Raw genomic sequence first — 23,941 nt, forward strand, 5'->3', positions numbered from 1 at the left:
TTCAGCGCCGACATCACTATGTTATGTTATGTTATGAGTGTATATTCGTCGATTCTGGACAACGCAAAAATTTTCACAGCTAGCAGCACAAATGTTCAACTCGCAGCCACAACCTATTTCAGTACTATTAAGCATTTAGACATATCGACGTGCTTGCCTTACTGACGGAAGACGCAATTCGCTGGTACTTCATTAGGCGTGAAGCTTATAAATGGAACAACGTTTAATCTCAAAGACATTATCCTTAATCGACGTATTGCAATGATTCAAGCGCTTGAAACCTCGTGTAACTATAAAGCAAATCATTTCTGTTGCTAATAATAATAATACGTGTATGTTTTATCACTCATTTGTCTAGCAGCAGTCCATTGCCACTTACAGAAGATGCCGACGACCTGAGTGACTCACTTGTTCAGGAGTTGTCCATCAGCCATGGTGCAGAAGATGCCGAAGACCTGAGTGACTCACTTGTTCAGGAGTTGTCCATCAGCCATGGTGCAGAAGATGCCGAAGACCTGAGACACAAGGTTACAGGCACGTGAGATGATAAGGGCACAAGATTACAGGTACGTGAGATGATAAGGGCACAAGATTACAGGTACGTGAGATGATAAGGGCACAAGGTTACAGGCACGTGAGATGATAAGGGCACAAGGTTACAGGCACGTGAGATGATAAGGGCACAAGGTTACAGGCACGTGAGATGATAAGGACACAAGGTTGACATGAGCATGGAACTCACCCTAAGGCTCCCGCCATGACGAAGACAAGGGCCAGAACTTGCGTCTGGAAGACAAACGTGTAGCCCAGCATGAAGAGCAGCGACAAGCAGTACACCACAAGCGTCACCAGCCTGCAATGTTGGTGAACGGTGACTCGTTATACCTAAATAAGCCTAGGTTGGCAGTCACAATCCTGCAATGTTGGTGAATGGTGATTCGTTACCTAAACAAGCCTGAGGTGGCAGAAAGTACACTGACAATACAAACTTGAAAATCTGGCTCGAAACTTCCATTGTCTTTTGATCTTTGGTGTAGTTTGGCAGAAGCTGTTCTTTAATGCAGGTTTCATTGAAGACCAGATAGTATTTCTTATTGACATTTCTCTTATTGTTTTTCTCTATTCGGCGAATTAGGCTCTTGATAGTAGTTGAAAAGTCAAATATCAGGTTTCCAAGGGACATTTTATTATAATTTTACGACGTTTCGAATGCAACTTCATTCATTATCAAGTAGAAGAGGGTTACTTGATAAAGGTTACTTTGCAAAGCACTTCCTCTTCCACTTGATAATGAATGAAGTTGCATTCGAAACGTCGTAAAATTATAATAAAATGTCCCTTGGAAACCTGATATTTGACTTTTCAGTTCCTATCAATAGCCTAATTCGCCGAATGGAGAAAAACAATAAGAAATACTTTCTGGTCTTCAATGAAATCAATCTTTTGATCTATACTATACATTTAAAAGGCTTTCTGTATGCATCAATAAAACTGTGATTTCTACTTCGTTTAGTTGAAAAAATTACTACAATTCCGGTTCAGTCATTATATAGTCTCATAGTATCGCTAAGAATCAGTACCATTTTAATAACAGTATGCTTGAGTACATGTCAAGAAAATAATAATAATTGCATGGCGAAGATTTACGATCCGTTGGGAAATGAAAATGTGATTACAAGGATTCATTCCAGTGTTTAAATGTACAGTATCCCGTATGGTACAGTAAATCCCGATTATGAGCCGAAAAAAAGGTTCAAAACGATCATTTAATACCAAGACTGAAGAGAGTTTTTATGAACTATTGAGGCTCGGCCAAGTAGCAGTTACTCGCTGTTATTTCGAAGTTTTATTTGAAGCATCATTTAATACTAAGACAAAAGAGAGTTATTTCAATCATATTACAGGGCTATTCGCGGAAACTTCCTATTTTGTATTTCGCACCAAGCAGCCAGATGTTGTATGGAAAGGGAGGGGAGTAATTCATATGCAAAGCAAGATCAAAAACTTTTGTGTTACAAGAACCAACACCAGGGGCCACGGCCATAAACTAAAAAAACTGCGCTGCAACTTCTCCACGCGACAAAATTTCTTATCGCTTCGAATCACCGACATGTGGAACAGCCTCCCCGATGACATCGTTGGCGCTCCAAGTATGAACGCTTTCAAGAACANAACTTGGAAGTTTTGTCCAGGATGTAGCCGCACACCACGGACCCCAGCATCCCGGCCACGACGATCAGCAAGCCGATCCTGCCTGCGTTCAGGGTCTCGCCCTGCCATCAGTGCCTTAATTAATTACGTTATTAATGGTAGTTATTTCATGATAGTTGGTTATTGACAGATAATGATAGTTATTGATAATTAATTAATGATAGTTCCCTAATGATAGTTAGTTGATGATACTAGTTCCCTAGTGATAGTTAGTTAATGATAGTTCCCTAATGATAGTTAGTTATTGACAGTTAATGATGATTAGTTAATGATAGTTCCCTAATGATAGTTAGTTAATGATAGTTCCCTAATGATAGTTAGATAATGATACGTAATTGATAAACGATGGTTAGTTTATATTGATTCAGAATGTTGACAGATTTCCTGGAATATGAACCTGTCAGTACAACGCAATGAAACTCTTGGGAGCCTGATGTGTGCAGTCAATATTACAGTAAATAGAAGGCTTTACTCAAGCCCTGGCACGAAAATAAATCTATTTCAATTACGGTCCATGGAAGCTGTGCCGAAGTTCTGCTTGGAAATGATCACATTATTATAATTGGAGTCACTCAGGTATGCCAAGACAATTGAGTGATGATATTGCAATCAGGTGAAACTAAAATTAGGTTTGAATCTTCGAATCTTCCGTTATGAATACTTTTCTAAATGTGGTAATATGTCGGAATACTTAGTAAAGAAGTGTTAATTATTTGATAAAAAAAAATTTTTTCCATGGTCCTGATGCGGAAAATACATTCGTAGTGACGGATACCTACAAATTATTACAATCAAATTTATTACATTTACTCGAGGTTTACGTTAATATTTTATTTATTTTACTGTAGCTGAAATTATTCAACTCAATAACATTTATTTAGAAAAAACTTAACTACATTCGTGAGCTACTCCCCCGACCAGAACCTACACAATATCGCAAAATATTCGAAAAAGTATTATTTACAAAAAGTTATTGTACTCCAATGAGTACTGTATTCGATACAGTATTATTTCAAAACGAGTATTGCATTCAAAAGATTATTATATTCAAGAAAGTATTATATACAAAAATGATTATATTTTATAGAATACACCGTAATATACAAAAAAGTATTGTATTCAAGAGTGTATTGTATTCAAAATGATCAGACTTGGTGCGGTGATCTCACAGGGAAGTGCGACAGGACGACTTGGTTCAGCAGCGTAGAGATGGCGTAGAAAGCCCCCACGTTCATGCCGTACGAGAGCAGCAATAAAATGTAGCCTGGGTTCTTGACAAGCCTGCAAATTATAACATAAATACGGTATTGAAATTCAAAAACAAAGACTTAGTCTTAAAATTCAGAACAATTCTTGAGCTTTCGTTTTCGAACAGCCTGGAAAATTTCAATTCATTAAGTTCAAAACGTAATTAAGTTGTGGTTAGTTACTGATATTTTTAATCCATTATTACACGAATTAAGAACAAATACAAATGGAGAAATTAATTTGCCTAGAATAATTCAAAGAAATAAGGAAGCCACAAATTTGAGTGTAAAGTCTTGAAGATATTTTGTTGAGCTTGATATTAAATTTGTGAAGTACTAAATCGCATGCGATCAAAATACGACACGTGGTTTAAACATCTTGAAATATTTCAACAGAACATTTTGAATTGTGATGTTATAGAAAACTTTTGTGGTAGAGATATTTTCAAGATGAATTTCTTTATTGCATAATTTATCTTCAAGCAGTACAATTCACTGAGAAAGCCCAAGTCCGAAATTTTCGATTTACATAAGTGATACACAAGTCAACTTTTATTCGCGGAACTCATTGGTTTTGTTCAAAATCAAATCTTTAGAATGAGACATTTTCAATTATTAGAATAATGATTATATTTTGCCAACGTTTTCATTGAATTGCGTACGTGCAAGACAGATCACGCTAAACGTGCTAAAATCACGTCAGAAGGAAGCATTAAGTGGATAGATAACTCTTTCCTAGTCAACAATAACATTTTTAAATTAAAATAACCTTTGTTTGCTCTGACATCATTCAACGTCGCTGTTTCCATTAAGTTCGATTATTTATAAATAAATCTCGTGAACATGAAGGTATCCCCAAAATTTTTCATATTTCTCAAAACTTCAGTGAATGGCATTTATTATGAAAATCTGACTATCATGGAGGCCTGTTATTTTAATAGAAATCACGTTTAAAGACGAACAAATTTCTCCAATATGACGATCAAAGCCGTTCAATTTACCAAGAAACTCCCTCATCATTCATCAAAGTTGAGCTTGTAATGTAACTCGTTCATTGAATACCTCATTAAGATAAGCGATCACAGCTCTGAATTAAGAGTGTTAATTACATCGTTGTATATTATACGTGGTCGTAGTTCGATGATAGTGGCCTGAAAATTCGATATCTCATATAAGTGCCCTAATCTCATTGAAATTTAATCAAGATCGTTCGGCTCGTATGAAATCAATTGCAGAATTATGCAAATCATTACGTAAATCATTATCATGCAAATTATCATACAAATATTATGCAAATCATTACGGTTCACAAACTTCTATTTTTATAATAATCTGGGAATTTTCATAGAAATCTCTGGATTAATAAGCTTGATGAGTAAGTAAGCGCATTCACCTGAGTATGCCCAGCAAGTAAGACGATGAAAAATTATTAACGATATAGGTATTTCGAATTTTTAATATATTCACTAGATAAATAAGGCTGATAAGTGAGAAAGTGAATTCACATGAGTATACTTTGTATCTACGATATTGATATAGTACTTTAATGATATGATTTTAATTTGTAATAAAACTATTTGATAAATAAGGCTGATAAGTAATAAAGTGAAATCACATGAGTATACCCAGTATCTCCGATTCTGATATGCTTTATTGATATGATTTTAAATTGTATCAAAACTATTGGATAAACAATCTTGATGAGTAAGGAAGACAATTTACCTGAGTATACCCTTGTATATACAATCCTTATGTACTTATACTAATAAGATTTTAATTTGTATTAAAACTATTTGCTAAATAATCTTGATGAGTATGGAAGACAATTTACCTGAGTAAATTGTCTTAGGGCCTGAGTTACCCTGTATATGCGATCGTGATGTACTTTTAATGACAGATTTTTAATTTGTATTAAAATTATTGTATATACAATCCTGATGAGTAAGGAGGACAGTTCACCTGAGTATGCCCTGCACGTACGACGCGGACGCCTCGGCCTCCGCTGAGTCAGCAGCAGCGCTGGGGGGCGTGGGGGGCTTCTCCCTGAACACTGACAACAAGATAGTTACCTTAATGCAAGATTGAAAATACAATATAAATTAATTAAACATAGGATTTGATTTGTGATCTAGCACTTAAACACAAGGTATGGATCTGGGGTTTAGACATTTAAACCGGGATTACCAAACCCGATAGTTACGAAGAGAAGAGTACATATCACAAACAAGGAAATTAACATACAACGTGATTTTATATACGTAGTAGGGCTTACCAAACAAAATTAATACGAAGACGAGAGTAAATATCACAAACAAGGTAATGAATTTACAACGTGGTTTTATAGATACTAAAGTGCTTACCAAACAAGATGGCCACGAAGAGAAGAGCACATATAACAGCTACAGAGATGAACATGGTATATAGTCCAGCAGATATTTCATCCAAGTCCTCGGAGTCCGGCACCATAATGGGCGGCAGCAAGAAGCCCAGCGCGATACCCAGCTGGTGGCAAGGGTTAATCGCTGCCATCAGTGAGCCATTTAAACAAGGCAAATCTCGCTTCAATAATTAAATTATAAATAATAATTACCGTCGTAAATGCATTTCTGTGATATAAATGAATACTGATTTATTAAAATGAGCAGTCAGGGGACATTTCTTGGGTAGACGACGAGAAAATAAATATGTGTCTACTACAATCGAGGTATGTTTAGATACTATTTTTTACTTTTCTCGAAAATAGGCTGAATTTTTTTCGCACAGTATAGCCAGAAACCGCCATCGGAGGCGGTGCTCAGTCACTCCCGGCTCATAATCTGTCATTAACGAGTAACAAAAAATTGAAGTTCAAACTTTGACGCAATATTGGAATATGAAGGATGACACTGAAACACATGAACATCCTTCGGCGTAAAATAACAGAAAAGAGAATTGGTTTCCTTTGTACGTATGTGTTTTAGGATTACTCGTAGAAGTCCGAAAAGTATAAGACACTCTTATTTATGATAAGATTTACCAAGTCAAATTGTCTCTATCAATTTTAATTCGTGTTGAATATCAGAAATTTTTTCCCAATTATTTAACTTCAGGTTCTATCAGGATCTTTCATCAACCATTACGGAAAACTTAAATAGTTTGGCCAAGTGATTGCAAACTGATGCATTGAAAACAATGATTTCAAATTATTAATTTGGATTTATTGCAATGAATAAAGTTTAAAGCATGATTTTTTACGTATTAGCTTCCCAGCAGGCATTCTGTGGTTGAATCAACTACGCATTACGACATTGGTATCGGGGTGAAAGGAGGTTTAGAATGAAAATTGAAGCAACATCTTTCATGCAACGTCGTACTGACGTTACAATGTAACGTTGAATCGATGTTGCTACTACGACGTTGCAGCAACGTTGAATTCTATGGTTGAATCGACGTTGAATCAACTACGCATTACGACATTGGTATCGGTGTGAAAGGAGGTTTAGAATGAAAATTGAAGCAACATCTTTCATGCAACGGCGTACTGACGTTACAATGCAACGTTGAATCGATGTTGCTACTACGACGTTGCTGCAACGTTGAATTCTATGGTTGTATTGACAATGAAACAACTACGCATTACGACATTGAGATCGGGGTGAAAATAGGTTTAGAATGAAAATTGAAGCAACGTCTCTCATGAAACGTCGTACTGACGTTACAATGCAACATTGAATCAATGTTACTACTACGACATTGCTGCAACGTCAAATTCTCTGATTGAATCAACGTTGAAGAACCAACCTGTTTTTCATCCGTGGCAGGATTCGAACCCGGGATCGCTGGAGACCGCGCGACGCCTTAGCAACCTTGACCACGGCAGCTCGCGTGCATGAGCAATAGAAATAAGCTAAAGAATTGTTCGACGCCTTGAAAATTGAACTGCATTCTCTGGTCATTAATCGTACACTTATATATATTTATTTCATTCAATGTTGGTGTGATAACATTAGTTCCATGCTGGTAAATAGCTAAACATTCAACGTACCGATATCGACCATTTTTCAACGTTGAAATAAGGTTGTTTTACGTCTGTTCCAGTTTTCGTCAGATTTCGACGTTGATCGGATGTTTAATTTTAGTTGTTCAGCACTTCAACCTGATATCAACATTGATTCAACGTTTAAAAATAAATAAACATTCAACATACTAATGTCGACATTGTTTCAACGTTGAAATAAGGTTATTTTACATCCGTTCCAGTTTTGATCAGATTTCGACGTTGATCGGAAGTTTAATTTTGGTTGTTCAGCATTTCAACCTGAAATCAACATTGATTCAACGTTTAAAAATTAGTAAGNTTTTACATCCGTTCCAGTTTTGATCAGATTTCGACGTTGATCGGAAGTTTAATTTTGGTTGTTCAGCATTTCAACCTGAAATCAACATTGATTCAACGTTTAAAAATTAGTAAGCATTCAACGTTTCAATATCGACGTTGTTTCAACGTTGAAATAAGGTTGTTTTACGTCCGTTCTAGTTTGGTCAGATTTCGACGTTGATCAGACGTTTAATTTTGGTTGTTCAGCATTTCAACCTAAAATAAACATTGATTCAACGTTCAAAAATTAGTAAAAATTCAACATATCAATATCGACGTTATTTCAACGTTGAAATAAGGTTGTTTTACGTCTCTTCTAGTGCCGGTCAGATTTCGACGTTGATATGACGTTTAATTTTGGTTGTTCAGCACTGCACCTGAAATCAACATTTATTCAACGTTTGAAAATTAGTAAACATTCAACGTACCAATATCGACGTTATTCCCACGTTGAAATAAGGTTGTTTTATATCCGTTCTAGTTTTAGTCAGATTTCGACGTTGAATGGACGTATGATTTGGGTTGTTCAGCATTTAAACCTGAAATCAAAATTGATTCAACGTTTAAAAATTAGTAAAAATTCAACGTACCAATATCGACGTTATTTCAACGTTGAAATAAGGTTGTTTTACGTCCCTTCTAGTGTTGGTCAGATTTCGACGTTGATGTGACGTTTAATTTTGGTTGTTCAACATTTCAACCTGAAATCAACCAAAAATCAACGTTATTTCAACGTCAGATGCCTGCTGGGTTAAGTGCTTTGAGAAGACAAAATATGTGTATTTAGATTTTCGGGACATGACAATGCACTCTGGCAACTTTTCTCATAGAACTAGTCGCACGCTGCAATAAAATTCAATTTGCAAATCCGAGAAAAAACGATGCGATTTTTTAAATTAAACAGTTTTTAGAATTAAAAACTGTCGTGCGAACATTACTGCTGAACCAGTTTATTAAATTCTTACATGGGTTCTACAATGTATTGGTATAGATTTAAATATACTGTCGAAAACAATGGAGTAAACATTTTTTGGGACTCGGTATCATAGGCGGTAGGGAGAACAGTACATGTTCCGAAGTGTAAAAATATTCGATAAATAACTAGCATAAATGAACATTTGATTTTATTGTCAGGTTATGATCACATAAAAACGCAAATAGTAAAGTTTTTAAATATACTTCCAAGGACCGAAAGTCCGCTGAAGTTCAAATAAAATAGATTATCGAGGCCTAATTATAGTACATACGATGACAGGCCTTAGAAGGATATTTCATAACTAGATAAATAAATAATCGATTAACACAACAACACTAGAAACAGTCTTCACCTGATTACCGAAGACTCCGATGGCTAGATTTATCAGGTTTTTTCTCAATTAAATAAATAATCAATTACCACATCAACACTAGAAAAAAAAACCTTACCTGATTACCGAAGACTCCGATGGCTAGATTTATCAGGTTTTTTCTCAATTAAATAAATAATCAATTAACGCAGCAACACTAGAAATGAACCTCACCTGATTACCGAAGACTCCGATGGCACAGGCGGTGGACACTTGGTCTGCCCCGAACCACACGGCGGCCAAGCGAGGTGGGATGCCTGGGATGAAATGGTGCACGTCACTATTTTTGTTTCCTTTGTATGTGTTTTAAACTGTTTGATTCCTGCGCTAAACAATTGGGAAAACTTTTCCGATGTTCAACACGAAGACGAAAAAAAATTTGATAAAGACAATCTGGCTTGGTAAATCTCATCATAAATAAGAGTGTCTAATACTTTTTGGACTTTTACGAGTTATTCTAAAACACATACAAAGGAAACCAATTCTCTACGAAGGGTCTACAAAGGTCTGGAGTGTGGGTGGTGGTGGTAATTAATGTACTTAATCCTACTTCAGTGGAATAATGGCTTATGTATTATAGGTATATAAGGGAAGTTACAGCAGTAATTTTACTAGACATAATAATACATGATCTTAGCGTCAGAAAAATTTCGTATGAAATTTACTCGCTTTTGGTAAAGTACCTATAGCGGTAATGTTCTGAAATCAAATTACACTAACGCGCCAAATTGCAGAAAGACAACTGAAAATTTGACATGACATTTATTCTAACCTAGAACGAAGACTTGTGACACAGCAACGATGGTCTGGCCAGCGAAGGTGACCGCAAATCTGTCGGGCGCGACGGAGAAGCATTTGACCAACGTACCGAGCATCGTACCCAGTGACCCCACCACCACCGCTGACCTCAGACCCTGACCACATTAGCAAGTCATGATAGCAATTCATTGAATAATTATGATACTATATAGTTAATTATATTAATAATCTTTAATTATGGTAGTAATTAATTATGGAAAAAGCTGAAAATAAAGGAAAAAACTATCTAATTATCTACATCAAAGAGGAGATTGGTTATAGTTTGACATAAATTGTTCCTTTTACAAAACTTTTGAGACGAGAGAATTTTCTAAACAATTTTCTAATTCGTTTTTTCAATGAGCCTCACGATATTTTTTGCTGACGTTGGCAGACTACCGTACGCAGTAGGTTTCTTAATGACATGACTACATATTAAAAACATAAATGCACTTTTTTCAATTTCAAGTTAGATAGTTTTGCACCAATTGAAATTTTAAAATGACTTAAATGCAAACATAAAAAAACGAACAAGAAAAGTGTTACTGAAATCCTTTCTTTGAATTTCAATCCTATTTGCCTAAAGGATTGAACACTCTAGGAGCATAACCCCCTCCCCTCCCCATTCTATAATAAACTTAAAAATATCAAAGTAATGAATATAAAATAAATCACAATAATATAACTGTTACTCCACATGACCAAGTTAGCCACACTTTTTCCATACCCGTTTTTGAAGATACCACGACGCGGGGAATATAAGCGGTATGTAGGATACCATGTAGATCATGGAGCACCAGTCGACCAGGTAAGCTTCAACACCGTAGTATCTGGTGATGATGTTGGTGATGATGGAGTACTGTATCCAGTTGAAGGCGTTAGACATGGAGAACATCACGAAGAGGATGAGTATGAACCACCGTCTCCTGTAGATGATGTAGTCACCCCTGAGTCGTACGTCCTGTGCCTCGAGGGCCGGCAGCGCTGAAGGCAGTGAGGTCATGGTTGAAATATGTCATGTCATGGAGGTCATGGCGCTGAAGGCGGTGAGGTCATGGTTGAAATATGTCATGTCATGGAGGTCATGGCGCTGAAGGCGGTGAGGTCATGGTTGAAATAAATATGAAACCATGGGTGGAGTGGTCAGGCTTGGGAGGACACTTGTGGGTGCTATGGCTTCTGGGGGCCGGGCTTGTGTTTGAACATTTATATACGCAGCAGTGGAAATTCATGCATAGAATCGAAAATTTAAAATTGTTTTTATCGTCTGATATTTGGAATCGACATAAAAACGCGGATTGCATAAGAATCAGCAATAAATTTATACATTAATTACGGTACTTATTGTTAGAAAACAGAACGTACCAATGTTACGAAAATATTCTTCTATCTGCTTTTTTTCAGCTTAAAAAAGCTAAGCTCTTATCACAAAATATTCACAAGTTCCTTCGAGGGTTGCAATGCCAGGGTACAAAAGAGGTCGTACAATAACAGTGTGTGTGTGTGAACAAAGCCCTTAGTACACTGGCAGTATACAAAACCGTAAGTACACTGGCAGTGTACAAAGCCGTAAGTACACTGGCAGTGTACAAAACCGTAAGTACACTGGCAGTGTACAAAACCGTAAGTACGCTGGCAGTGTACAGAGCCCTTGGTACACTGGCAATGTACATTTAACCAGCGAGCCAAGTCCACTCGGATACTCACAAATAGGATGTATTACAGTACGGTATTTCTGGCACAACATGACACTAACTGCGTACAAAAGGCAAAATGTTAAGTCGCTGCACCGGCCGCTGCTGATAACATCGACTACTGGTGCTGCCACAGGCTCCAGTGTGCGTGCGTTTGTTAATATTCAGATCAGGAGGACTGATTTGCAAGAAGCCTACGACTTTACAAGGTGCAACGTACCGTCAACTTATAGGAAAATTTAAACTATGATTCCAATCAAATGTAGTGAAATTAATTTTGGTCGAATCAGCGTTGAATTAAAATGCATTCCATGGATACGAATTTTTGCAACTTTTAATCCAATTCATTATTTTCCAATTAGAATGCAATTGAGTTTCTGCTGACAGATATCATTGGCTCATTGGCATCAAAAAACGTTAATGTCTTATTAATTATTTTAATATTATTTAATTATCTTCAACAGGGACACTATTAGTCTCACCAGACGAGGGGGGCACGAGGGCGTGGGTGCTCAGGGGGGTGGTGGGGGACGACGCTGCTGACGTCATCGCTGAGTCCACTGAACCGCTCATTGCGCCGATCTTTAAATCAATACAACTAAATATTTTATACAACTTCATACTTATTATAATTCATAACAAATGCAGGTTGTTAGCTGGGGAGTGCATGAGCAGCATTTATGCCAGGAAATCTATAACTTATTTTTTTTACTAGCATTTGCAAGCACTTGATCACACTTGAAGCAATAGTTTTGAGTATGGCGCCATGGTTGTCGTAAATTAGTCCCATTAATTTGAGAAAATAAAATGCAACAACAGATTTTAAAAGTGTAACTTTATATTATGAGACTTTAAGAGAAATTTAAAAATAGTTAGTGAATTTTGTGTGACATAAATTATAATAATAATAATAGAATTTCTTGCTGAAATATCTATGGGAACTTTTTGTGGCTCGCGCTATAGTTCAGGAATGGTTTTGTTGTTTTTAACAGCTTCGTTTAATTGAATCTTGGAGCATACAGTAAATGGATTCACCAAGTTACTAAGAAGATCCAATGCAGTGCTTTTTAATGCTATCAAATGGATGAATAATTATTTTAATGAAAAGAATGGAATTTTTTCTTGCACAACGAAAATTTTCTCCAACAAGTTTCATCTTACACATCTTAAATCGTAAACGTCCAAAAACCTCAGATAATACGGCATTCTTTAAACATTTTAAAATGAACTGAAATACAGATACCACGCACCTCTATTAACACGAAGTAAAAGATGAGTGACGGGCGTAGATATCACAGTTCACAGGTTGCACACTTGACTTAGGGGGATGTAGTTTTTCAAAAAAAAAAAAAACGACTGCGCAAAACAAGGCCAATCTCGAAGTGAGAATTACATTAAGTACTCAAAATTAATATAGAAAAAAAATGAAATTTTGCGCATAGAGCTGGAATTAGTTCATTAATGATGCGTGTGCCAGTAGTCATGATACTGTTAGGGTTTCAATAAATATCTTCAATTAAAACCCTAACTTGGAGGAGACACAGCGTTTAGGATTCCGGAATATTTGAATGTGTTACCCCCAATGCCAAAGTTGATAGTTTAAGGTAAGAAAGCTAAGTTAAAGATAAGATATTGGGGTGAACTTGAAGAGTGAAGGATCATTACATTTACAGTACCGTACTCTCCTTCCATTCATTTAATTCATTTCAACATCTATTAGCTGATTTTGGTGCAACTAATAAAAAGCGTAATGGATTTTTCTACCGTTTAACCTGACCAACATTTTAATGGCAGAATGTGTTTCTGGAATAAAATTCAATCAATTAATTAAATCATTATTATATATAAATTTTTCAAAAACATGTGACAAAGTACGGAACGAATGTTTCGCTTACCTAAATATATAACTAAGCATCTTTTAATAGTGTGCAACGGGTCATTGTAGACCAAACAATCTCAAACTAAGTCTGAAGCATTCGTGATAGATGACCGGAAAAAAAAGAAAATTACGAAAAAGTAGATTTTCGTAATAGATGACCGGAAAAAAATTCCAGCTAGATATATTCGAACATATATCAGTATCGAACATATATATCTTGGTGAAACACATTTTATTGTGAATATAAGCCTCATAAAATTAATTCGCTCAACATGCAGTGGTATCTTGTGAGTGCGGTTGGAATATCAAAAATCGCAACAAAAAATTAATAGAATTTCAGAAAAAATATAACTCAGTACTAACTGCAGCAAGTGACAGAGAGCGCATTTTCTCGCCGACGAAAACGTGAAGTCACGGACCGACGGACGGACGGATCGACAGACGGACATGGCGAGCACAATTAAAAGGGTATTTTTTCCATGAATGAGAAAATGCGCTAAAAAGCATCATATTTTCGTGCCTACAGTGAGTAAATCAATTCTACGAAACGGAAACAGCCTCCAAACCCAGAAATTAAATAATAACTTTCACAAAGCCAGCTTATCACACTGGTTTCCTTCACCTCCGGCAGCAAGCACGGCTTTTATACCCGTGCTTAATATGCCTGCCAATATGGACCGCCGGTTGCTATGTTGCGTTCACTAAGTCGATACTTGACGTCGCTTAAAATCAATGAAGGCATTGATCAGTGTCAATGAGATGTACTCATCAGCTCTCTTTGCTTGGTGCGGGCAACTTGTGGAGGTATTCAAGTTACGATTATTCGAAGAAAATTCATTATTATTCGTATTATTCGAAGTAAATTCATTTTATTTGTATTATTCGAAGAAAATGGCCTGCTAAGTTTAAAAAATGAGGGTTTGGGTTTAAGCTGTCAAGATATACTCTTGAGGTAAAATACTGTCTTATGAAAAATTAGGTTGTCATCATGAGAAGCAGTAGAGAATTAATACGAGAATGTCATTATAGCTCCCTAAATTAAATGAGAATGAAAATATCTTTATATCATGACAGTTTTGCAATGTCTAAAGTTTTAATTTTTCTATCGAATGTATATAAAAAGACTCAAAACCTCAAAACCATTTGATGGGAAATCCGACATTGCACTTTATTTAAAAGTACATGTCATTTACCCACAAGTCTGTAAAACGGATGATTTACCATTTGATTAGAAATTTTATTAATTCATAATGTGCTCCGAATTAGCAGGGTTCATTCATACATCTGCAGCCAATATACAAAAATCAACGAATTATATTAATAAGTCCCACACAACAAACTGAACATGCACAATTCAAGAGCTAAAATGAAAAATTTTGGATTTTAAACGTAATTAGTATAGGTCTCATTAGTGTCTAGTGATAAACAAATTATAGTAATTAGTACCTCAAACTAGTGCCTAAATAATGTGAAAAAATTAAGATTTTTGGACAAACTCAGTCACTAAACTTTTTGGGGGGGATCACGCACACGAGCGATGACCAAAGTTGTCTCGGCCATATGGGATGAATTTCACAGATAAAATATACACCAAATACAACTCAAGGAGCTCATTATTCTGGACAACACTTTATAAAAATATAACTCAGTACTGACTGCAGTGAGTGACAGAGAGCACATTTTCTCGTCGACGATAACGTGAAGTAACGGACGGACAGACAGACGGACGACGGACATGACGAGCACATGCAATGCCGCCTTTTTTCCATAAATGTAATGAAATGAGAAAATGCGCTAAAAAGAGATTCCGCCTCTATCTACTAAAGTAGCTCATAAAAATGTTTCCGTCATGTCAAATTTTTATTTGCGAAATATTCGCGTACGACTGAAATCGAGTCGCGTTACCTTATCGGTGACGACACAACAGGAAGAAAAACATTAACGCCTGAGACCAACATCGGCGAGAACCCTAACAGCTCGTTAGAAATTTATTAACCGGATAAAAACAGCTCATGAAAATTTATCACGTAGCACTCAGATGGTGCCGACGACAGCAGGAGCACATGAGTAGTGTGTATTTTACTGGAAACTTTCTTCATTATATTATAAGATCAAAATGATGCAAGTAAAAATGGTCGCTGAATTTCGATTGAATCTCTATGCAGTTTAAAATAAAAATAAATAATCACAGATATTCGGTTGATCGAATATACGTAATCAACTCGAATTTCTTGGCTGTTTCTTGTAGTGCATATAAAATTTTAAAATAATTAGTAGCTCAACAGTAATTGGGAAATTTTGTTTTCAATTATTTAGAAACACACAGGTCACACGAAATAGGTTTCAGTTTTTGTTTATATCAGCAGCAGCCAAACCACACCACGTTCGTACATGAACCTCTTCAAGCGGGTAAATGGTCGTCCATAATGTCAGTCTACATGACGATAGTTAAGTATTTTTCTTTTTACCTAAATAGGCAGCAAGTATCGGGTTTAGAACTCTAAAATGTTACTTTTGTGCACTAAACAGCTTTTATTTTATTTTTGATTTATTTTAGAGTATTTTTTCTGTTATCCTACCGACGACAAACAGTAGCTGGCTATCGAGATAACGATAGATAACATAGATCACTTAACCTCCTGTGAGTCCGTGGGCACTCGAACACATTTTTTCTTGCTTCATAAAGCACCTTCCTAGAGCAAAATCAGGCTACCATCGCAAGTGGTACAGCAATTCGAATGTCAGATCCCAGCTCAACTTTGGAAAGATAATAAGTAAATTTTCCTCACGCATCTAATAACAAAACATCAACACGTTGGCTGCGACTGTCGATTTAGTCCGTTTGCCGTACGGGCGTCAGGTTCCCTTCAAAGTTGAATACCTTCAGATCCCGGTAACGCCATTTAATACTTATAATTTCTTTGTAACGGAAGAAATTATTTCGGAAATAGGAACAGAAACGAACACATATGCTGATCAAGTTTTACAGAACTCGAAGATTACAAGAAGAGCGTGACTGAAATGCTGGACTCCCACAAATGCTTATGAAATAAAAAAATTTTTAGGGCTGATAATTGCAATGGGATTAGTACGCAATCAAGGCTGGAACTCTACTGGTCTAAAAAGACATTTTGACTATCCGTTTATCTGCAGTAACACTTCAAGAGATAGGCATTCGTTGCTTCTACCCTTTGTCAACTTCAATCAAAATGCTCGTTTTGAAAACTCAAAAAAGCTTAAAAAAATAGAACCACTTAAGCAAAAGTTAACTGACAATTACAAGTCAACATATACACCCGGATCACGACTAGTGATAAACGAGTCAATTATCCCATTCCGAGACAGTGTGAAGTTCCGACAAATCCTGGAAAGGCACACAAGTACGGCGTAAAGCTGTATAAGCTTTGCCTACACTTGCAACCTTCACATATACAGTGGGGGGAAATAAATATTCGTACACTTGAAAAATCGTATTTTAATGTATGTAAGTACACAAACTTAACAGGAAAAGTGATTTAAATTATGTATAGAGACGCATAGTATTCAAAAATACTATCAAAAGAAATTAAATCTCAATGCAACAAAAAACAATGCAACATGTTCACTTTNCTTTTAGATCAAAATGCTATCTAAAAAAAGGAACTTGGCTGACTTAACCCAACCTAAGAGCTTTTTGTAAAATTTCGATGAACAATCCGACCCTTTATATAAAGGTGAGTGGGTAACGTAAGTTACGTAACCCCCATGTTAGTAAATAAAGGTGAGTGGGTAACGTAAGTTACGTAACCCCCATGTTAGTAAGTCGCGAAAAAAATCGGTTTTCCGATGCCGACCGCCAAAAATGGACTTCAGATTCGTAATCTACACCCCAAAAAACATATAATTAAAAAAAAAACACCCTTTTTTTTGGATGTAGTTAATCTGCAATAATACCACATGTTGCATTAATTTGTGTTGCATTGAGATTTAATTTCTATTGATGCTATTTTTGAATACATTGCGCCTCTATACATAATATAAATCACTTCTCCTGTTCAGTTTGTGTACTTACATACATTAAAATACGATTTTTCAAGTGTACGAATATTTATTTCCCCCCACTGTACACTGGAAACAGGGAACGAGAAGCCACGTTCAGCCATTCTGAATCTGTCGTTTTGCAGCTATGCCAGCCAATTCTTGGACAGGGTTCAACTATTTTTGCTGACAATTTCTATACATCTGTCCATCTAGCAGAAAATTTTTTGAAAAACCTACGGTACTACTGTGAGACACTAAGAAAAATATAAAATTTGTTCCAAAATCACTGCTAAATGCAAAAGTAAAAACAGGAGAAAAGATTTCGCAACAGAACACCGCTGGCATCAAGGTGTATCATTGGAAAGACAAGCGATCAGTCTTGTGCCTCTCAAATATTCCAGGGCACAAAGATGCAATAGTTCCATCGGGTAATAAAAACCGTAATGGCGTTAAAATTCTGAAGACAGGATGTGTAAGTGATTATAACGCAGCTAAAAAAGGCGTAGACATTTTAGATCAGATTATTTCGTATAGTACGGATCTGAGATGAAGCACAAAATGGCAACAGAAAGTGGCAATTGAACTGCTAACATGGCACATCAGTTGTCAATGCATGGGTACTCTTCAACAAGTACTATTCTCGCACTTCGGTTTTCAATTACAGAATTTAGGGAGCAAATAGCAATGTTTCTCGTTACAGGCAGCCACTCAGAGGGTGTAAAATCAAGACAAATCGAGGGGAAGAATCAAATTATCGGGGGTAAAAGAGAGCAGCCCACTCTAATTAAACCAACTTCAACTAAACCAGTAAACGCTGCCATGAATGCTATACAAAATGCTCTCAGCAAATGCGGGAAGTGTTGAATAAAGTAGGTAATATTGACAGTAGGTAATATTGAACATGTATATGTTATGCATGTATATGTTATGTATATGTTATGCATGTATGTTATGCATAGATGTTAAGAATGCTAAGAATGCGGCGCTGTTATTGCGAGACCGTGGGAAAGGTTGTTTACATTGAAATGTTGGCGCTCAGCGTTGCGAGGGACATTCCATTCGAAGGAATTCGAGGGTTAGGCTTAAGTGTGCGCGACTCTAGCGTATATAAGGACCTCAGATTTCGCGCCAGTTGTTGTTGGTTCTACGACGGAGACCGTCACGTACGTACGGTCTGCAGCTGGCGGACGTACAAACGGCTGCGGCCGTGAGGCCGCGGTGTTACCGTTTTCGAACATTGACGGTCGCGACTCGCGAGAAACCTAGACTATCGAGGCAGCTACGAGTCCGGTGAGCACGTGCCAATTATCAAGTGCCACTCGGCAACCACCTGACAAAACGATAAGTAATGAATACCGGTATCTTGAACCTGAACCTGAACGTAACGTAAATTTGGTGGAGTAATCACTCCGATTCACCCAACTTTAAAAGATATGAGACGATAGGAAACGTCTCTCTCTCTCTATATAAAATATTCTTTAAAATCCCTATTTAATCAGTGTCACAGCAAAGATGAAAACTCGCAGGGTGAAAACTTACTGTGGTGACTGTGAAGGCAAACCAAATACTTGTGCTTTTGCAATCCCGCATGCAATATAATGCATTTGGCAACATCCAATGTTAGAGGAATATAAAAATAATTAATTTTGCTTTTATGCAGAGATACCACTTTCAATCATTTTTGTACCATTTGCATTGAAAATAAAACTATTTCTCCATGCAGTTAGTTTACTTCAAAAGTTTCCCTAACAAGCCTAATGAGTTGTATCATTGAAATTGTAAATTTTAAAGAGAAATTTGATCATATGAAAATATGTATTTTTCATAGGCATGTACCACATATGTACACATTGTGATTATGAAAAGTTCAGCTTGTATATATATGACGCACATCGCGGCCAACGTGATGAATGAGTTTGCCCGCTCACTTTCATTTCAAGCCAAAAAACGAATGCTATCATTTCAGTACAAGTAGTTAAATGAAGCCTAAAAATTTATTCTCAGTTAGCGAAAGATATTCCGCTGAATTTTTAATAGACGTTCGCGAATTTCGAGAATAAAACGTTCTACATACAAACTGTTTAACAGTACCTATTCATATACAGTATTATACTTAAATAATGCTCATACATGTACACCCACTTTTGGGTTGCCCTCTGCTGAGAGCACTAAATATTTTTTTAAACGTTTCGTTGCAATCCTTGATTTTGTGTGGAAGACTATGCAAAAATCCCCATGTTTTATGAGGATACTTGCTTGCATCTCAAATTCAATATTTAATTCAACCACACGACAGAATTGAAACTCTTGACGAGCTATTTCATTGCCCAATACAAAAACAAGTGAAAGACTAAATGTATATAGTACCCACTTTACTAGAATTCGTTATTTTCATCACCAATAGCATAATTTCAATTCAGGAATGAAATTATGTCTATTAGAACAGGAATTAAAATATGTCCCTTTGAAGTGAGGCGTCTGGCCGGCACACTTCAGTAATCATGTCAACTCACTGTTATATGCATGGCACCAATTATACATTGGAGCTGAGCTGTAATGGCCCTTGAACGCTCAATGCTTGAGACTGTCGCATTGAATTAAGCTGCTCTCTGTGTCAGCGTTCATGCTGCTCCAGTCCATCAAAGATCTGCTCCGTGTCATGCTTGAGAAAGTCCAACACCTTTATCAGTGCCTCCATTATTCTTGACAAGGTTAGTCATTATTCATAAGTCCTACAGTCATCGAGTCTTCAGTCTTGAGTTATTATAGGAGTTCATTTGACGTGTGGAGACTACCATTATTAAGACTAATCGTGGCAACTATGTGTATCTAGTTGTAATATTGCGAAAAATATTACAAAAAATTACGATTTTCATGTCAAATTTACCTATTTGATTTTGCCTATTTACGATTTTCATGCCAATAACTAAAATAGGCAAAAAATATCGGGAATATGATATACCGTACTTGAGAATGTTATTGAGTAAAATGATACATGAAATGTTCAAATTTTCTATAGATTTTAGTGAAATATTTTTTGACTACAGTGAATTAAGATAGGAAGTAAAGATAACTCAATTATGCTCAAGGTAAATTCATTTTCCACGAAAAAAGCTTCACCATAGTTCAACTAACAATTTATGAAGGGGCAAGTAAGTCATATAGGTACCTATACAAAATAGCACACGGGAAAGATCCACAAAATATAATAAAGGAGCAGTTCTAAATGACTGATATTTCGTGTAAATGTTCATAAAAATATTTATGGCTACTATTCTACAAAAATAAATGTTAACTTGCATAAAGACTATGCACGATCAGGAACTATTGCTTAAAATCTCATTTCTTTAGATGAAGGCTTGCTCTCAACACCAGGCATACGAGTGAGGTAAATTAATAAATTAATCTAATAAATGCTTGAGGCCCAACACTCGTGCTTGTATAAACTCAATTGTAATTAAGCGCAGGGCGGGGCAATATTTAAAGTTCAAATATTATTTAAATTTATTGTTTAAATTTTAAAAAATACTTTGCTGGTGAACTTGACTAGTGTACAATAAGGCGAGGAACTGCTAATCGTGTGACGTTTTCCGAGCTAGCGCCAAGAGAAAATAATAATATTAACATTATTATGTTATAAAATAACATTAATATTGATATGATAATAGGATAATATTACTAGACCATCCCACGAGCACGGCTCAACAAACTATGTTTTTATGCTAGTCAAACTGCCATTTCACATTTAAATTGATAGTCATGTTGGAGTATTCCAGAAATTACGAATTTCACTTTCTAATAAATTATACCTTTTCACTTAAAGTGGATACAATGATTGCATAGTTTACGTTGTAACCATGTTACTAATTAGTATACTTTTATCGCAAAATAAATCATCCAATCTTCTATTTATTCATAATTATGTTACATAAATTATTTTCCTTTTGGAGTAAATATTGCGATTGTGGAACATTTTAGGATCAAGAATTTGTCTTCAATGGCTCTTATTAGATATTTGTTCTGGCAAGAGCGGCATAATTAGCTGCAATAACTTTGTTATTCTGCCTACCCATGCTCCTAAGTTCTGTGGCATTTCTCTGCTCCGTTAATTTTACAGTTCTTACGATACCTACACATTGGAGTATCTATAATTTCAAGTTCAATAGACAATACAATCATCGTTCATTCATCTTTCATTGCCACTGCGCTAATATTTAGTTGCAGTAAGACATGTGTAGGTCCTCCATTGGTTGAACATATACACAAATGGTGTTAGTTCAACCATGGGTCCAACGGGGTTGACAAGGGCGCCTGCAACAACGTCTTGTCTTTTTAATAAGTTTATACATTTTTATTATCCGAGTAATTGTTATATTGTTATAATCATATCAATAATTATTTCTTGCATGAATGACGATTATTTATTAGACATACTTCTCAACAGCTCATTGCGTTGCCCTGGGTATTATTTTCCACGCATGACTCTTCTAGTAAATAACCTAACTGTAGTTGCCATCCAATATTCAATTAATATCTTTGAACCAGGGCCTACACTTTCAAAAAAGTTAAGAGATCGTAAGTTCATCAGCCAATCATTGACGACCTTTCAAGCAAAATCCACCAATCATAGACAAGAAAATAGAGCGTAAGTACTTACGTTCACTTAGCGAGTTTTGAAAGTATGGCCCCAGTACTTTAAATATCCTATCATAGTTAATGCAAGAAAACCTTCGCTCGCCTTATACCTCGATATGTGCGGGTAATTACCAGCACTTACCCCCCACAAGATCACCATTTTAAACCCATTTTCTACAGGAAACAATAAAACAGCATAGGTATACGATACTAATTAACGAAATTCAAATTTTTGACATCGAGATGCTTCAAAACAGAATAATTTACCGTATTACAGAATGAAATAGGAAGCTCGTGTGTAAGAAGACAAAAAAATATTAGGTTCCAAATCGTGTTGGCTGTGCTGAAAAGACAGATGGAATGCAGTCCTATGCTATTATTGATATATCAGATATATTTTGCTAGTGTGAATGGTGTACCGGCTGAAATTTTAGAATAATTGAGTAAGAAAGTAAATATAAATTTAATAGAATAGATAAAGAGGCGTCAGTTTGTGAAATATGTTGTTGGGCCTGACAGCTTGTCACGTTCAGCAGTGTATGCCGGGCCTGTCAGCTATACCGCATTTGCCGAGCACATCATTAAGGCATTAAGGCCCGATAATTAATGATCGTTTAGTACCTGGGTTGACTATCAAGCGAAATAAAAAAAAATTAGTAACATGGAGAGGATTCAGTGCACCAGATTTATCAAGGAAGCAGGTGACGTTGATTTACAGTTTTTAGCCCATTTTCTCATTTATTAAAAAATGCACTATTGTGTTCGCCATGTCCGTCCTTCTGTCCGTCTGTCTGTCCGTCCGTGACTTCACGTTTTCGTCGACGAGAAAATGCGTTCTCTGTCACTCACTGCAGTGAGTAGGTACTGAGTTATATTTTTTACAGACTGGCACTGATCGACAAAGTTTTAAACAGATTGGCACAAGTTGACACAGGTTGATAGCAAAACTTCAAACGTATTGCTACGAATAAATATCTCATGTTTAGTGTAGTCTTCTCCTAGACGACACTTCAAATAACTGTTTAAACACGGCTGGAGCTTCAGCAAAGAGTTGTATGCAGGTATAAATGTGCTCAGTGCCACCTGTATTGTCCAACTGGACATTCTACCTACCTTGCCAAACACCTAAAATTTCTTCTATTCTTCCTTCAAATACTTTCCGAGGACAATTGGTTCTTCGACGTGCACCTCACATCCGCACACTGGTTGACCTACAATTTTCGTTCACAGGCTTGACCCTGTACGAAATTTCTATACAAATTACGAGTAAAATGTTTTTTCCAACAATGTAATTATTCATGCGCTTCGCGGCTCGCGCATGATTAATGAATGATTCAGCTGGCTTATACATGAATCCAACTTTAGGATATTGTTTAACAATTATTAGCCGACGTAAATGTTGTAACAATACTTCACGTCATTTGAATTTTTTATTTTAACTCTGAAATAAGTCATCAAATATATCGTAGAGTTATATCAACTGCTATTGTCACAATTTCAGATGTTCATTTTCGTAATTTTGCTTGGAAATCCGTATTTCTAAGTTTGCCATCCGTTCGGGAAGGTGAACTCTGATTTGTGGTGTGAAGCACATTTGTATGGGAATAAAAGCCTCATCAAAATAAACGAATTTGTGGCTATTTCCAGGCACGATGACTGCGTTATAACTCATACCCACGATAACATGAACTATTGATGAATATCAGATTTTGCGCTTCAACGAAAAAGTACACGCAAACCCAACAACTAGCTCA

The 23,941-nt window shown here is 36.2% G+C and overlaps 1 protein-coding gene across 1 annotated transcript; it reads right to left on the minus strand.

Annotated features, from left to right (window-relative positions):
* Positions 1-738: 738 nt before the first annotated feature.
* Positions 739-12,953, minus strand: LOC108675873 (feline leukemia virus subgroup C receptor-related protein 2). Its single transcript, XM_047882417.1, has 10 exons — positions 12,904-12,953; positions 12,136-12,235; positions 10,687-10,943; positions 9,934-10,075; positions 9,336-9,418; positions 5,819-5,960; positions 5,418-5,508; positions 3,381-3,492; positions 2,176-2,273; positions 739-853 (listed from the first exon to the last, which is right to left on the minus strand). The coding sequence occupies exons 2-10, from the start codon at positions 12,224-12,226 to the stop codon at positions 739-741; spliced, it is 1,131 nt and encodes a 376-aa protein (XP_047738373.1). The 5' UTR covers positions 12,227-12,235; positions 12,904-12,953.
* Positions 12,954-23,941: the final 10,988 nt, after the last annotated feature.

This window comes from Hyalella azteca, unplaced genomic scaffold (assembly GCF_000764305.2).
Source record: "Hyalella azteca isolate HAZT.00-mixed unplaced genomic scaffold, Hazt_2.0.2 contig1345, whole genome shotgun sequence".
Taxonomy (NCBI): Eukaryota; Metazoa; Arthropoda; class Malacostraca; order Amphipoda; family Hyalellidae; genus Hyalella; species Hyalella azteca.

What these genes read in the sequence shown, in the direction of transcription:
- LOC108675873 (XM_047882417.1), bottom strand. Translation starts at nt 12,226, where the DNA reads ATGAGCGGTTCAGTGGACTCAGCGATGACGTCAGCAGCGTCGTCCCCC. An exon ending in CCTCGTGCCCCCCTCGTCTG is followed by an intron (nt 10,944 to 12,135) that starts GTGAGACTAATA and finishes CACTGCCTTCAG; the next exon opens with CGCTGCCGGCCCTCGAGGCA. An exon ending in TCGTCCTGTCGCACTTCCCT is followed by an intron (nt 2,274 to 3,380) that starts GTGAGATCACCG and finishes CACTGATGGCAG; the next exon opens with GGCGAGACCCTGAACGCAGG.